General features: G+C 56.9%; 7 protein-coding genes across 7 annotated transcripts; 4 read left to right on the top strand and 3 right to left on the bottom strand.

Moving 5' to 3' along the window:
* Window positions 1-1,603: 1,603 nt before the first annotated feature.
* Window positions 1,604-1,837, top strand: CH63R_10227 (uncharacterized protein; the record flags this gene model as incomplete). The annotated part of the gene is made up of 1 exon (XM_018305201.1): window positions 1,604-1,837. One exon carries the CDS (start codon window positions 1,604-1,606, stop codon window positions 1,835-1,837), a length of 234 nt encoding a protein of 77 aa, XP_018154625.1.
* A 996-nt stretch (window positions 1,838-2,833) lies between these two features.
* On the top strand, window positions 2,834-3,592 carry CH63R_10226 (Calcipressin; the record flags this gene model as incomplete). The annotated part of the gene is made up of 1 exon (XM_018305200.1): window positions 2,834-3,592. The coding sequence occupies one exon, from the start codon at window positions 2,834-2,836 to the stop codon at window positions 3,590-3,592; it is 759 nt and encodes a 252-aa protein (XP_018154624.1).
* Window positions 3,593-4,271: 679 nt separating this feature from the next.
* On the bottom strand, window positions 4,272-5,905 carry CH63R_10225 (Tat pathway signal sequence; the record flags this gene model as incomplete). Its single annotated transcript, XM_018305199.1, has 3 exons — window positions 4,272-4,598; window positions 4,690-5,445; window positions 5,522-5,905. 3 exons carry the CDS (start codon window positions 5,903-5,905, stop codon window positions 4,272-4,274), a joined length of 1,467 nt encoding a protein of 488 aa, XP_018154623.1.
* Window positions 5,906-7,225: 1,320 nt separating this feature from the next.
* On the top strand, window positions 7,226-7,972 carry CH63R_10224 (mitochondrion organization and biogenesis protein; the record flags this gene model as incomplete). Its single annotated transcript, XM_018305198.1, has 1 exon — window positions 7,226-7,972. One exon carries the CDS (start codon window positions 7,226-7,228, stop codon window positions 7,970-7,972), a length of 747 nt encoding a protein of 248 aa, XP_018154622.1.
* A 379-nt stretch (window positions 7,973-8,351) lies between these two features.
* On the top strand, window positions 8,352-8,943 carry CH63R_10223 (uncharacterized protein; the record flags this gene model as incomplete). The annotated part of the gene is given in 3 exon segments (XM_018305197.1): window positions 8,352-8,383; window positions 8,398-8,590; window positions 8,665-8,943. The coding sequence occupies 3 exon segments, from the start codon at window positions 8,352-8,354 to the stop codon at window positions 8,941-8,943; spliced, it is 504 nt and encodes a 167-aa protein (XP_018154621.1).
* Window positions 8,944-9,672: 729 nt separating this feature from the next.
* Window positions 9,673-11,261, bottom strand: CH63R_10222 (Succinyl-CoA ligase subunit beta; the record flags this gene model as incomplete). The annotated part of the gene is made up of 3 exons (XM_018305196.1): window positions 9,673-9,716; window positions 9,775-10,924; window positions 11,112-11,261. The coding sequence occupies 3 exons, from the start codon at window positions 11,259-11,261 to the stop codon at window positions 9,673-9,675; spliced, it is 1,344 nt and encodes a 447-aa protein (XP_018154620.1).
* Window positions 11,262-12,191: 930 nt separating this feature from the next.
* CH63R_10221 (uncharacterized protein) lies at window positions 12,192-12,976 on the bottom strand (the record flags this gene model as incomplete). Its single annotated transcript, XM_018305195.1, has 3 exons — window positions 12,192-12,242; window positions 12,348-12,527; window positions 12,602-12,976. The coding sequence occupies 3 exons, from the start codon at window positions 12,974-12,976 to the stop codon at window positions 12,192-12,194; spliced, it is 606 nt and encodes a 201-aa protein (XP_018154619.1).
* Window positions 12,977-13,873: the final 897 nt, after the last annotated feature.

Here is a 13,873-nt window from a genome sequence, read left to right as displayed (position 1 = left end):
ATATCTGCAACCGACGGCCTGGCCGGATTGAGAGAAGTGTTGACTTGGAATGTTTGCGGCGGGCGTAGAAAGGGGGCTGAGGCTCAATGCAATTTGCCCCGAGCTGGCTGAGCGAAGACAAAAATCGAGGGTTGACTTGATAGTAGGCGGGCTGAGTCGGCATAGTAACTTCAGACATGCGAGGCTTTTCAGGCCCGATTCACGCGATGCTCTCTTTTCCTTCCCCCCAACGCACGGGGCGGCGAGATGCCTCACTCCTCTTCCGGAGAAGGATGGTGATTCATGGCATGAAGTCGCAAAACCGAGGCGGACTGGTTGTCGACTGGGCGCAATCGTCGCTGCGGTCGTCGCGGGGGCTTTGCATCGTGAGAAAATTCCCCTCTGTTGCCAAGCCCCAGCCCCGGATGATGACTGTTGATCGGGGGGGGGGGGCTTGACGAGATCGTAAGCCAAGGCCAACACAACTGTCGACATGCCCTCATCGCTCACAGGCCATCGTGGCCCGAACTTGTCCGATCGTATCGGAGAGAAGAGCGAAACTTGTTGAGGTAGCCCTCCAGGTGGTTCCAGGAGGCGCTGCCCCTAGCCCTGGCGGCAACCCGCAAACCCCAAGTGTCGTGGATACAGCGAGTGATCAAATGGCCAAGCCATTGATTGCAAAGGCAAACTGTCGTGTGAACTGCGAAGACACTGATTTCTTTTGCACAGCCCCAGCCCCGTCTCTCCATTGCGCCGTCCAGGGACTTGCCGTTGTGGGGACTCGACTCGGGACCCCTGAAGGCTTTTACATAGTAGTCTCAGGCGCGATAGCGCAAGAGCGGGGAGTACTGTTGTCGAGTTGAAAGTTGTCGAATGACAACTCAAAGAGTTCTGTGTCTGTATCTGTAGGTAACATTGATTCTCGGAGTATGCCCGAGTCCAGACTGGGCCCAGGTTGATTCGTGCTGCAGGAGTGTCTCTATGGACGGTTGGTTGCATATGCGATGGATGCTAGGGCCGGAGGAATCTCAAGACCCCGAGACCAAGACCTCGGGAGGCGGCACGAGGGCGCACGTCCAATGGTCAGCCACAGGCGGCATCAGCGCTGGTGCTTGTCTCTCGTGTCTGCTGTGCTGTCTCTCGCGTGTTCGGCGACGGACGGACGGGTAAGAAGAGGGATCCAGGGTTGAAGTCACGAGGCGAAAGAGACGCCCACGGCTGACAGAATCGAGCATTGGGTTAGGGAAAGTATTATCGCTGCGGCCAGTTAGCGGGGCGAGGCGCTGTTTCCCAGCTGTCGAGTGAAGTTGTTCGCGCCCTGGGCGCTCTGCCGTCATTGAGAACAGCTGGGCGTGTGGGGGAACCACGGCGATTGCATGGGGGGAGGCCTGCGGGAGGCGAAGAGAGGTGAGGGTTTAACCGACCATGGATGGAACGGCAGCACCGCCCTCGCGGCGTACCGTAAAGTCGTCACGGTGGAAATGAGCAATTGAGGCGCGGCGGAGACTGAGAATGACACCGCCGCCGGCTGTAAACGGTACGTACCGGATGAAGCGCTGCCTTTGCCAGCTTAGCTCATCCGTAAAGCAGGCACGGAAAATGCGTACAGTCCCGCGTGTCAATCATGGCTGGGGTGGCGAATGGCATTCTCGACAATTCGATTTCCAGCGGGGACGAGCGGACCAAGAGGCCTGTCGATTCGTCCAAGCCTCCAAGACGCAAGACGGAGGGAGATGCAGCCGCCCCCGAGTTCAACCCAGTCCAGTCCAGTCCAGTCCAGTCCGTCATGGAACAATTCCATCAGAGCCTATGGATAGAGGGAACGGGCATGTGTCTTGGCAGTATCCCCAACCGATAACGAGCCGGTACTCTGCTACGCGCGCTGCTTGCAACAGGACGCCAAGCCTGGTGAGGCGGGAGACGAACCACAGCAGTCGAAATTTTCTGGTTGGCTTTGCCCTTCTTTTTCGCTTTTCATATTTTTTTTTTTTTTTTGCACAGCCCCAGTCGGGTCACAAATGGTGTTGGTTCCTGACTCTTCCTGCTGGAGGATGGAGGATGCTCGGTGCCATGTACGCTTTGCGCTCTGTGCTTGCTTACCGCCCTCTTTCTCACTCTGTATGTGCGTGTGGCTCTGTGCCAATAGTGTAGTGTATGTATGTTGCCGCTCATTCTTGACGGTACCTGTCCTCTCGTCTGATCCCTCGACGGTCCCTCACTCTGCGCCAATGCGCCTTGGCAAACCCACGCGCCTTACCTCGTTGGTGAGCTTTCCACTCCCACTGCGTGACTGACTGCCAACTGCGAGGGAAACGGATAAGGGACGGCAGGCGTTCCAAGGCGGCGAAACTTCAAACGGGCCCGCGAGCCCGTGTGGTGTTGCCGTTTCATCACACAGACCAGACAGTCAGACAGACACCAGACACGCCCCCCCTTCATCCACCGCAACTCACTTTGGTCTAGTGGGGCAATGCACCCTATCTGCACCCCCATCCCTCTCCTTCCACCACTCAGCCATCCCACGCACACACACCCACGCTCCACCAGGCCCCAGTAGTCGCCCAGGAGCGATAGCCAAGCCACCCTGCACACTGGCACGCCCAAACATATAACCAAGACCGTCGCCCGCCAACCACCGGCATCGTCCTCTCATCCAGCTTCCAGCACCAAACAAAACAAGTCACATTCACAACCATATCGCAGACCCGTCCACGGCAGATAAAACAAGTCCACTACATCATTCGGCGTAGCAAAGCAACACCAAAAGAGCAACAACAGCCGTCGCCTTCTTGCACCCGCCACCACCACTCCAATCAACCCAACCACCACCACATCCCACACACGACTATTCACAATGGAGTCGCCTAAGTCAGATACCCGCCCTATCTTCTCGAGGCGTTCGACCAGCTCGTCCAAGTCGCTCTCTCTCGATCTTTCCTCCCTGCCGCCTCTGGTCCAGCCGACGCCGCCCACAAACACCCTACTATTCACAAACCTCAACGATACCTCTATCTTCCGCCCCGACAACCTCCAGACCATTCGCGACCTTGTTCTCAAGACGGCACCCATTCACTCGTGGGCCCCGCTCAAGTCGTTCCGCCGCATCGTTGTCTCCTTCTTCTCCGAGGACGACGCTATCGCCGTGCGTCGCATCTGGGACGGCGAGGCCGTCATGGGCGAGCGCGTCCGCGTTTACTTCGGCCAACCCACCCCCGTCGAGGTCACCGATCGCCACCTCGCCCTTCCGGACGCCGGCAAGCTCTTCTTCATCTCGCCCCCTCCTTCGCCTCCCCACGGTTGGGAGATGAAGCTCGAGGACGCTCCTAACAAGATGGTTCACGCCGAGGATCTCGCCGACGCTCTGGCTAAGCTTCACCACCGTCCTACCGGCATCGAGACCCCCATCAGCCCCATCGACGGCTCTCGCCAAACCCGCAGCAGGAGCTCTACTCTGCTCTACCAGCCCGATGTCAACGGCGCGAGCCCCGATCTCCCCGCCATCTGCCTTGAGGACATGACCGACGAGCCTATGGAGTTCAGCCCTATCGACAACCAAAAACCCATCATGGCGCATACCTCCCGCCCGCCGGTTGAGTTGATGCATCACGCATAAGCCATGAGAGTGTGTTTCTTCCAAGAGCGATTTCGTTAGGGCGTTGGGGATACGATATGGAACATGGTGACATGGGCTTCTGGCACGCATATAGCATCTTCACATGGGTTTTGCGACGGCGTTTTGAGGACAAAGCAACGGCGCACTCGCCGAGCAGGATTAGGGGAGGATTAGTATTATGGCGGGGACGACACTTGTGCACCGTCGTCTCCGATGGCTATCGAGCCAGGGTAAAAAAGCTTTCTTTCTATCGTGCTGCAAACTAGCACAGGTTTATTTTTTGTATACTAGATTCCCCTTTCGCGAAAGAGCGAAACAAATAACCTTGATCGTCAACTTCGAAAGTCATACGGACTATGGTCGTTTCAGTGGATGATCTGTGTTGTATGATTCTTTTTGCCAACAAAACCTGCGGCAGAGACGTTCATGCCGCGGTGTTGGTCGTTCCAGCATAGCCCACTTTTGGAAAGTGGCACACAGAGAGAACCCCCGTTCCAGCCCGGGTTGTTTGATTTTCAGATACAACGATCGACGCCGCGAGAACGAGTCCGGGGGACGGATGGGTACCGGGTCAAAGCCGATCGGGATTGGCCTGCTGCCCTTGCTATTCAACCGGTATGTTTCCCCTGGTTTCACGTGCTGTGACACACGTCAACAAGCATGACTGCCCGCGATCGTCTCACAGATCCAGCGGAGTCATCCCGGCAAGCGTCCTGAACAACACCGAGGCACTCCGGATGCCCAGCCAAGCGAGAAGACCGGCGGCGGCTACGGCTAGGAGGAGCACGGCCAGGCTCCGCCATTCGGCAAACTGCAGGCGGCGGCGGATGCTCATCCCGGCGGCGGGGCCCTTTGCGTACCGGGCAAGGTGGTCGGGCCGGGCGTCGGCTTCGGTGGACGTGACGTCCAGGGTCGGGATATACTTGAACTCGAACTTTGTCTCCTCGCCGAGGGCACCTATCTCAGTCTTGTGGACTACCATGCCGAACAGGGCTTTTTGGAGTTTCTACGCGGTCATTAGCAGAAGCCCGTCGTTGGGAAACCCGAGAGGCGCGGTGGGGAAAAGGGAGAGGGGGGTGCGACACGTTCATTCATACCTCATTCAGCGACCTGTCCCAGTTCGGGAACAGACGGCGGGCGTAGGACACGGTCATGAAGAATATGCACTGCCCGGCGACGAGTAGGAAGTAGCGCAAAGGCGGCCTCTCGACGGCCAGCGCGCGCGCGAGCCTAGATCCGTTGAGCCAGTAGGTCTCGGCGGCGAGGAACTCGCGCGAGGCATACGATGGCGGCTGGTTGCACAGCGCCGTGAGAACGTTGTTGGCGAGCACGCGCGACGTGTCGGACGGCTCGATCTCGGATACCATGAGGGACTCCATCATGGCGCGCGCGCGGGTCTCGGATGCGAAGGTGTCGGTCGGCGTGCCCATGACGTGGGCGACCCAGCGCCAGAGAGCGAGGTAGTCGGCCTTCTCGGCGCGGGTCGGGTAGATGCCCTGCCGGGGCAGGCTGATCCAGAGGAGCGTTGCCGAGAAGGAGATGATGGTACCGATGGAGTCAAGGTCGTTGACGGGCACGCCCCAGGCGTGGACGTCGTAATACGAGGGCCGCTCGGCGGCGAGGGCGAGGATGCGGCGGCGGACGGCGGCGTGCAGAAGGCGGACCCGCACCGAGGAGGCGAAGCCGTCGCCGCCGGGCTGGACGGAGCCGAGGTCGCGCGTCACCTCGAGGATGTGCTGAAAGGTCTCGAGGAGTCGCCGGCGCGTGATGTTGATGCCGAAGCCGCCTGTGCGGGCGAGCGTCTCGACGACGCGGCGGCTGCCGAAGCCGCCGACAAGGGATTGGAACGCGAGCTGTGTGCAGGCCAGGTGTGTTAGTAGTGACATGCGCCGCCCGTTTTCTTGCGAGAACCGGGGTTTGTGTTCATACCGCGAACATGGCGGGCCCGCCGTAGCGGAGGAAGACCTGCTGCCCGCGTTCGACCTGGGCCCAGTCAACCCAGCTCGGGACCGTGTTGACCTGGGCCCATAGCTTCCCGAGGGTCTCGTCCGAATCTGCGTTGTCTCTCAGGAGAGCGTAGAGATCTCGGTGGGGCTTGGGGCCGGGAGCAGCGTCGGCCTTCTCGCCCGGGTGCGGGGCTTTGGTCGGCGGTGATATCTCGCCCAGCCGGTCCAGTGCTTTTGCTCCCAGCTCGTCGTAGGTGTACATCATCGGGCGGAGGTCATCGGGGGTGAAGTGCCCTTCGGTCCACTTGAACCGGAAGTCCCATGCTTCTCGCCACTCCTCACCTCTGTTCCATATAATGCCAGCCATTGTTTGCCAGGATTACTATGGTGGCAAGGTGATTTGAAGACCAGCCAGAACAGTCAACCAGTGGTTCAGTAAAGATAACTTCAAGGCTGCCGCCGCGGTTAAAGTTGATGGGAAGTGTTTCGAGGAGGCGCCGTAGTTGAGGTGGGTGGTCGGCCACTGCGTGATGCGGAACGACTTATATCCTCAAGCGGGGGTTCTTGTCTGTAAACTTCGAACTTTGAATCAACTCGGATCTTCCAACTCCAAAATCATGCCATATATCGGGGGAAAGCCTGTGATTCTGAAAAGACGACTGTTTCCGAGGCACCGGACAGTCTGCCGGCTCCCACTGTGAGGAGGAACGAGCTGGTGGCCATTTTCAGATGAGGGGTTGACACACAAGGTTGTCTGGCGGAGTAGCAGGCGATACTGATGAGTGATGACGACCGGAAGCATAATGTAGCTAGAAAAGCAAAGAGACATGGTAAGTCGAGGAAACTGGGGTGCGCTGCACGTCCCTGGTCGAATCTAGTGAGCAGCGTATAGCCTGACTACCCAAACTATCAACTAGAAGCCTAAAATCGCCGGGAAAAAAGGGCGGGTGGCGAGTCAAGATAGATAGTTCGTCTTTACGGAGTCGTAGAGTGAGGTTAGTTTTTGGAAGCTGAAGGCTCACGGGTTGCCGGACTACACAGATGCCCGAAAGCCAAACGAAGGCAATTGACAAGCTAGGATGGATTGCGTTTGTATCCCCTGCACGGTGGGAGGATCTAGATGCGAGGCCTGAATACTACCGAGAAAGAACGGATGTTCACATGCAGCAGCCCGATCTCTCACCCATCTGGCTCGGGTAGGCGGAACTGTATTGTCTGAACGAAACGAGCATGTGTTGCCTTTGATGGGAGAAAGGTTTCTAGACATAGAGTGAAGGTAATTATGGCAACTGGTTGGAGTGGGCACAAATTACACCTCAGAGCGTCATACAGCCGTGTGCGAGTGAAGCGGAATCTGAAGCGACCTTAAGTGACTTTGGCGTCAGTAAGCATGTCAATTAATCAATCAAAGGCTCTCTGTGCGGACACCTACCTACCTTACCTTGCCTAAGTACCTCGGAGCGCAATAGTCAACGCCGGTGCCGCCCGGGCTGCGGCGCCATATCCCCCGGCTGCCCCTGCGAGGGCCCACTGTTTCCCGCGCCCCGTCCCGTCCAGAAGCGCAACTGAATTAATTAGACTCGAGCTTGACTTTTTCTTGCAGTCGCCGCCCCCCTACAACGACCTCGCATCCAACACTCCCGATTTTCGACGTGCCCCACCGAGTCCCCGAAGCCAGAAAGCAAGCATGTTCTGTTCATGTAGATTGAGCCCTCTGAGGCTATTCCTCCAGGGCGTGTCGCAAACGCTCGTCCCAGAGCCTGCCGTCGCAGCAAGGCTCCCACAGCACCTCAAAACCTCCCAAGCTTTGCGGGTCGTCCAGAAGTCGACGTTCGCAACCTCTGCTGCCTACCCCAGAAACCAAAGTCGGAAACCCTCCGGCAGAGAAGAAAACGGAGCGGCGAAGAGACAACGAGCAACGAGGGACAGGGAGGAAAGGGACGGCCTCGCCGGCGAGGACGACCCCGAAGGCGGCGCGAAACCGAAGCGGGAGCCCTGGCAAATCCAGAAAGAGGCCCTGAAGAAGAAGTTCCCCGGCGGCTGGAACCCGCGCAAGCGCCTGTCGCCGGACGCCATCGCGGGCATCAAGGCGCTGCACGCGCAGTTCCCCGAGGAGTACACGCTCCCGACGCTCGCCGACAAGTTCGAGGTGTCGCCCGAGGCCATCCGGCGCATCCTCAAGAGCAAATGGCAGGCGTCGCCCGAGGAGGAGGAGCACCGGCAGGAGCGCTGGTTCCGGCGCGGCGTCAACGTGTGGTCGCGCTACGCCGAGCTGGGCATGAAGCCGCCCACCAAGTGGCGCCGCGAGGGCGTCACGCGTGACCCATCATACCACGAGAACCGCAAGGCAGCGATCGAAAGGAGGAAGCGGGAGGAGGCGGAGGAGGATGCGGCCGAGAGATTGCAGCGGAAGCTGTCTGATACCATCTTGTGAGGCTCCGTGTAGGGCGGCTACACGGGCTGGAGTTGCCTAGCCATAATCTCCCCTTGCGATAGTCGACTGAGTCGGCGAATTAATAACCTCTGGGCGAAGGCGATCTCAGCGTTATGATTTCGAGCCGTGGTCTACAGGCACAGTTTGACAAGCAGGGACCCAGATCAAACGGGGAATGTACATTACCTTACCTGCAGCGAACCAATACTGCATTGCATGTAACTGTGACCACTGTCTGAACCGGTCCATTTGCAACTACAACTCAACACTACGACTCAAGGTCTCCAACAATCTCCCCGATCGCTCGATACCGCTCTTTGCGAGCATGATTCACATTAAGGCGTTGATGAGACTTGAATTTGCGGAGTGACACAAGATAATGGTCCTGATTGTACCGAGGTCGGACCACCAGTAAGTGCGAGAAGAGGGAAACACGCCCAAGAAGAGCACCAGTGTCTCCATTCTGTCGAGTGTTGCCTACTAAAACTTGTCAAGGAGGGCGAACACTTCATCAATCCTTCCTTCCGAACCGAGTCTCCAATACTGGTTGCCCCAGCCATCGAGGCCGAAGACGTTGCGAACCCTGGGCACCGGGCCGAGATCGAGACACAGATGCAGGTAAATCTAGCGGACCTGACGAATGTCGGTCCTCGGAGATCGTACTTCACAACCGAGAACTAACCAGCTTCAAGGCTTCATCGAGACCAGCTTTGTGTAACGTCTGTATGATATTCACCGTGTCAAAAAGTGCGTCAGTAAAATGGTGGCGAAGCAGTGCCGGCATCTTTTACACGCGGCGTCGCGATGCTGCCGCGAAGGTAGCCTTTAGTAGACCGGCAACAAGTTACCGTCGGATGTTCCACCAACAACATCAGCCACCAGGGACTTTCGTCCATCAATCATACTGTCTATCTATCTCTTCCTCTTTTACTTCCGCCTTCTCTGGTCTTCAGCTTGCTGTGTTTGTCTAGAACTGTCGACATCGCTCCCGACTTGTTCGCTGGGTGAGGAAAATCGCGCAACTCACATGGGGTTTGAGCCACGAAGCCAACTCGACAAACAGCCTACTTTATTAGGACAACTGCAGCATGAATGAATGTCACGGCGCTCGAACACTTCAAGTGTATGTATGTATGTATGTATGTATGTATAGTAAGTCTGTCTCATCTATCTACCCGGCAAAACAACAAAATAATCGATCCTCGTTCAAGGATCCAAGGACCGACCGCGATTCGAACGCGGGGCCTAGAGATAGGTTGCTGCGGAAGCTGCAATCTCTCGCTCTACCACTGAGCTATCGATCCTTGCAAGAGCCGATGAGCTTAGTCATCTGATTCGCTTGGGTGGGCGGCCCCAATGTTGTCTCATGGAGACTGGTGTTTGGAGCAAGCGAGCAGAAACGAGTGGGCTTCATGTGGCTGCATGTGCCCGCATGCTTCGCGACGTGGGGCCGAGGTCTTGATTAGCGGATTGTTGAATGGGGCAGGCATATCCTCTGCCAACGAGGACGGGGACGGGGCAGAACATGTTCAAGATCGGAGTGTCACAAACAACAAGAGTGGCTTGGGGTACGTGGGAATGGCATTTGAACAACACAAAAGTCTGATATTTGAGGCTCCCAGTGCTAGCTCCTTCATTCAACCTAGGGCTTGTTAATTAATGTACAGGGCGAGGCCAGTCTCAAACACAACGCTAGAGCTTTAGATACCCAGGGAGAACTCGACGCCGACGTCAATTTCACGAGCTACAAGTCATGGTCAGCATAGGATTTGACAAGTTTCGCGGGGGGTGTTTATACGTACCCATCTTCACGACCTTGGACAGTTGCACGGCCTTCTCGGCGGCGGTCTGGAGGTCGTCGATGGAGAAGATCTTCATACCGGAGTTGTTGATGATCTCGTGAGCGGCCTCGACGTTGGTGCCCTGGAGACGGGCGATGATGGGGATCTTGAGGTTGAGCTCCTTGGAGGTGTTGATGAGACCCTGGGCGATGAGGTCGCAGCGGACGATACCACCGAAGATGTTGACGAAGATGGCCGAGACCTTGGGGTCGCTGGTGATGAGCTCGAAAGCCTCCTTGATGGCGGCCGGGGTGGCACCGCCACCGACGTCGAGGAAGTTGGCGGGCGTGCCCTTGTTCAGCTTGATGATGTCCATGGTGGCCATGGCCAGACCGGCACCGTTGACGAGGCAGCCAATGTCACCATCGAGCTTAATGAAGTTGAGGCCGGACTCGGCGGCGCGGACCTCGTCAGCGTCCTCCTGGGTGGTGTCGCGCAGGGCGAAGATGTCCTTCTGGCGGTAGTCGGCGTTGTCGTCGAAGCCGAACTTGGCGTCCATGCAGAGGACCTTGTGGTCAGAAGTCTCGGAGAGGGGGTTGATCTCGATCTGGGTGGCGTCCTTCTCGAGGAAGATCTGGTAGAGCTTCTGGATGGTGTCCTTGGCGTCCTCGACGCACTGCTCGCTGAAGCCGAGCTTGACGGCGATGTCGCGAGCGATCTCGTCGGTGACACCCTTGTTGATGTCGATGTTGGTGGTGATGATGGCCTCGGGGTTCTCCTTGGCGACGGTCTCGATGTCCATGCCACCCTGGGAGGAGGAGACGATGACGGGGGCCTGGGAGGCACGGTCCATGAGGATGGCGAGGTAGAACTCGCGGCGGGCGAACTTGCGCTCGCAGATGTAGACCGAGTTGCAGAGCTTGCCGCCGGCGCCCGTCTGCTTGGTGATGAGCTTGTGGCCAATCATCTGCTCGGCGAACATCTCGGCCTCGGTAGGGGAGTAGATGACGCGGACACCGCCCTTGAGGCCGTTGTCGAAGCTACCCTTTCCACGTCCACCGGCAAGGACCTGGGCCTTGATGACCATGTCCTCACCACCAATCTCCTTTGCGACGGCCTTGGCCTCGGCGGCCGACTTCGCGACGGAACCCTTGGGGACACCGACTCCATACTAGATTGACGGAAAGAGTTCCACACGTTAGCTATCGTGGTCGTTTGTATTGTATTGTATTGTATCGCGCATGGTCTGGGAAAGCTCTTTTCTTGTTTTGGGTTTTTGGAAAAGTTGACACTGCCCCGACAAAAAAGGAGAGTGGGGCGCGCTTCAGTCGCGGGTGCGGGTGTGGTGGGTGATTTACCTGGCGCAGGAGGTCGGCGGAGAGGTACTCGTGAATGCTGAGGTTTCTCCTTTGTTGCTGAGCGAGACCCGGGAATCTGGCAGGCGAGGCGGCGACCCTCGAGGAAGTTTGGATGGCAGAAGCCAACCGGCTGCGTCCGAGCTTGAACATGATTGTGGAAGAGGCTGATGTGTTCGTGTCGCGGGAGGAATGGGGGGGAGAGAGGACGGGTTCTTCGAGACCGAGGGATTCGAAGAAAAAAAGAAGTCGCGCCGTCAATCAAATGACTTGAATAGAAGATCCCTACGGGTGGGATTGATGTGGCGCTTCGAAGAGGGGAAAAGGAAAGAGGACTGACGACAGAGTCCTACAGGTTGTGCTGTGATGCAATTGGTTTTGCAAGAAAGCGCTATCTCCAAGCAATCTCAAACGGGAAAACCAAGAGGTTTCTGGGCCGCGGGAATTCCCGGTGCTCTGGTTGGGTTTCCGCTCGGAAGAAAGCTTCAGCCGAGCTACAGAAATGCCCCGCCGCTTTAAGGGGAATTGCCGGAGCTTGCTTTCTCCGCCAGGAGTCGTCGTCGGGGTGCCACGATCGTGGAAGTTGCAGATTTTGTCATTCATAGTTTGAGGGTACTTGTAAGTTCAACACATTAGCCATAGTTCTATCCCAACACTTTTGAGACTTTTTGCTTTGTGAGGGGAGCCACGATGCTTTGCAGCATGAAGCTGTTAGCCGAAGAACGGGCCAGCTCCGTGGATTATCGGAGGACGTACGGTAAAGCGGCCCATCGTGGCCCGAGCTCCGAACCCGTGCATCTGTCAAGACATCCGCACCAACCTGCCCACCACGTGCCTGCAGGACGCGCTTCTGCAGGCTGATCATGTGGCGCCGATTCTTCACCTCACTTTCCAGCCACTGCCATCTGATTCAGACAAACGGATAGGAGTTTCGGGTTTTGACTGCACGAAAACCTACTCACATGTACACGCTGACAACCTCCCCCACTCGATTCTGACCGTGAATCCTCCTCCCAAGCTCTGGGTCACCACTTCCTCTGATGCCCGTTTACCCGTGATCTCCTGAAGAGCACGCCAATTGTTTTAATCTCGAGGTCTGAATGAACCCATGTTGGGCCACACACCGGTAGCTCCCTACTGGTGTCAAGTTAACGAGATGATACGGGTCACCCAGGCTTGCAAGTCAGGCTAAGGACTCACCAATCAAATGGAACTCTTCCACCATTCTGAATGACCTACGAGGGGCAGGACAACCGCGGTGCCGTGAGGCATCTTTTTGGCCAATTTTTGCCATACCGCAGCTACTGACCCTGATATACCGACCAGGGCTGGCATACGTGCACCAGCACATACCCATGCGGGCTCTCGGTTGTTTTCAATTTTCGAACCATAGTCGCACTCGCGAATACCATCAAGATGCTGATGACTAGTCGTAACAGACACAGTCGGAGTTCTCGGCTCGAAAGCCACCAGGCGTCGATCTTGTCGCGTACCTGATCTACAACACTCGATGTGCTAGACCTCACGGTTTGTGTTATCGTTTTGGCGGTCTCCATCATGCTGAATGGGACCAGTCGCAGTGACCGAACCCGCCTCATCGGACTCGGCGTTGTTTCGCGTCGGCATGCGTTGTTGCCCGCGGCGGCTGTCTTGACAGCCTCCCTAGTGGGCGGCTGGGTGTAACAAGACAGCTGGAAGATGTGGTAGTCCTCGGTGTACTGCGCTTCGGCTATGACTCTCTCGGCATCGGATCGTCGACTGAAGGGATTCTTTGGTAGCGTAGACGGGGTGTTGCATGTGTTGTGAGCTCCAGAGTTGTGCCAGACGGGCAACCCCGGCCAGTACGAAAATTGCCGGGAAGCAAGCATTGCAGTTCAAAACGATGATCTCTGCAGGAGTAAGTAAGGCTTTGGACTGGATCCGAAATCAGTCCTGCCCGTCTGCCGACCAGTATCAGGGCGTATGTGGTCGATATTAGAGCTGGGCCGGCCGATGGTGCCAGGACGAGGCAACACTTCAGACGACCCATCTTCAAGGGTGATCATCGTGCGGGCTCCTAGCTATGGTCGCCAGCTGAACTGAAGGGAATCGTCGAGATGCCTGGCACTGTTCTATACTCAGCCATATCCTTCAGGCCATTGCTGGTCAAGGGGCTACTGTAGTCACTGATTTCGTAATTTGCAGGAGCCAGGCTGCTAAGGGTAAGAATACCCAAGACTGAGAATCGCAGTCAAAACCGCTGCTGTCACTGGGATGAAGGACGTTTTTGTTGTCTCCATCAGGACCTTTGTTTCTGGTCTGACATCCCCCGGCCATCATGTCTCAGCAACACTTGTTGCAGTGAACGACGCCCAAGTCGTTCTTTGAACTGTACCATGACAGGAAAATGAGGAAAGGGGAAGGGAAAGAATGCAAAAGTAAAGAAGGGCAATGCCGTGAAAAACATCGCTGAGAGACAGACCACCTATGTCATTCAAGGCCGCTCCGATGCGACGCCGAATGTACTGATCAGGCCATTCCACTCCGCATCCCAGGTCCCAATCCCGAGATCCTCCATACACAGCATCTGTCGGCTCAATATGGAGACCTCTTCGGCTATTGCGATTCTCGGATGAAAGGCATCCACAACGGAGGTTCTCCACCGTGAGGCTCAAGGACGTGTTGTTGCCGGCCGCGACAATTCGTAGAAGAAGGGCTCCGGGTCCGCTTCTCATACCCTAGCAACGGAAATAGCGTTCCCATGCACCTTTTCTCTCCCCTTCATG

Source organism: Colletotrichum higginsianum (assembly GCF_001672515.1).
Source record: "Colletotrichum higginsianum IMI 349063 chromosome 7 map unlocalized unitig_7, whole genome shotgun sequence".
Taxonomy (NCBI): domain Eukaryota; kingdom Fungi; phylum Ascomycota; class Sordariomycetes; order Glomerellales; family Glomerellaceae; genus Colletotrichum; species Colletotrichum higginsianum.
The sequence above is the reverse complement of the archived record's forward strand: the minus strand, read 5'-3'. Positions and strand labels throughout refer to the sequence as shown.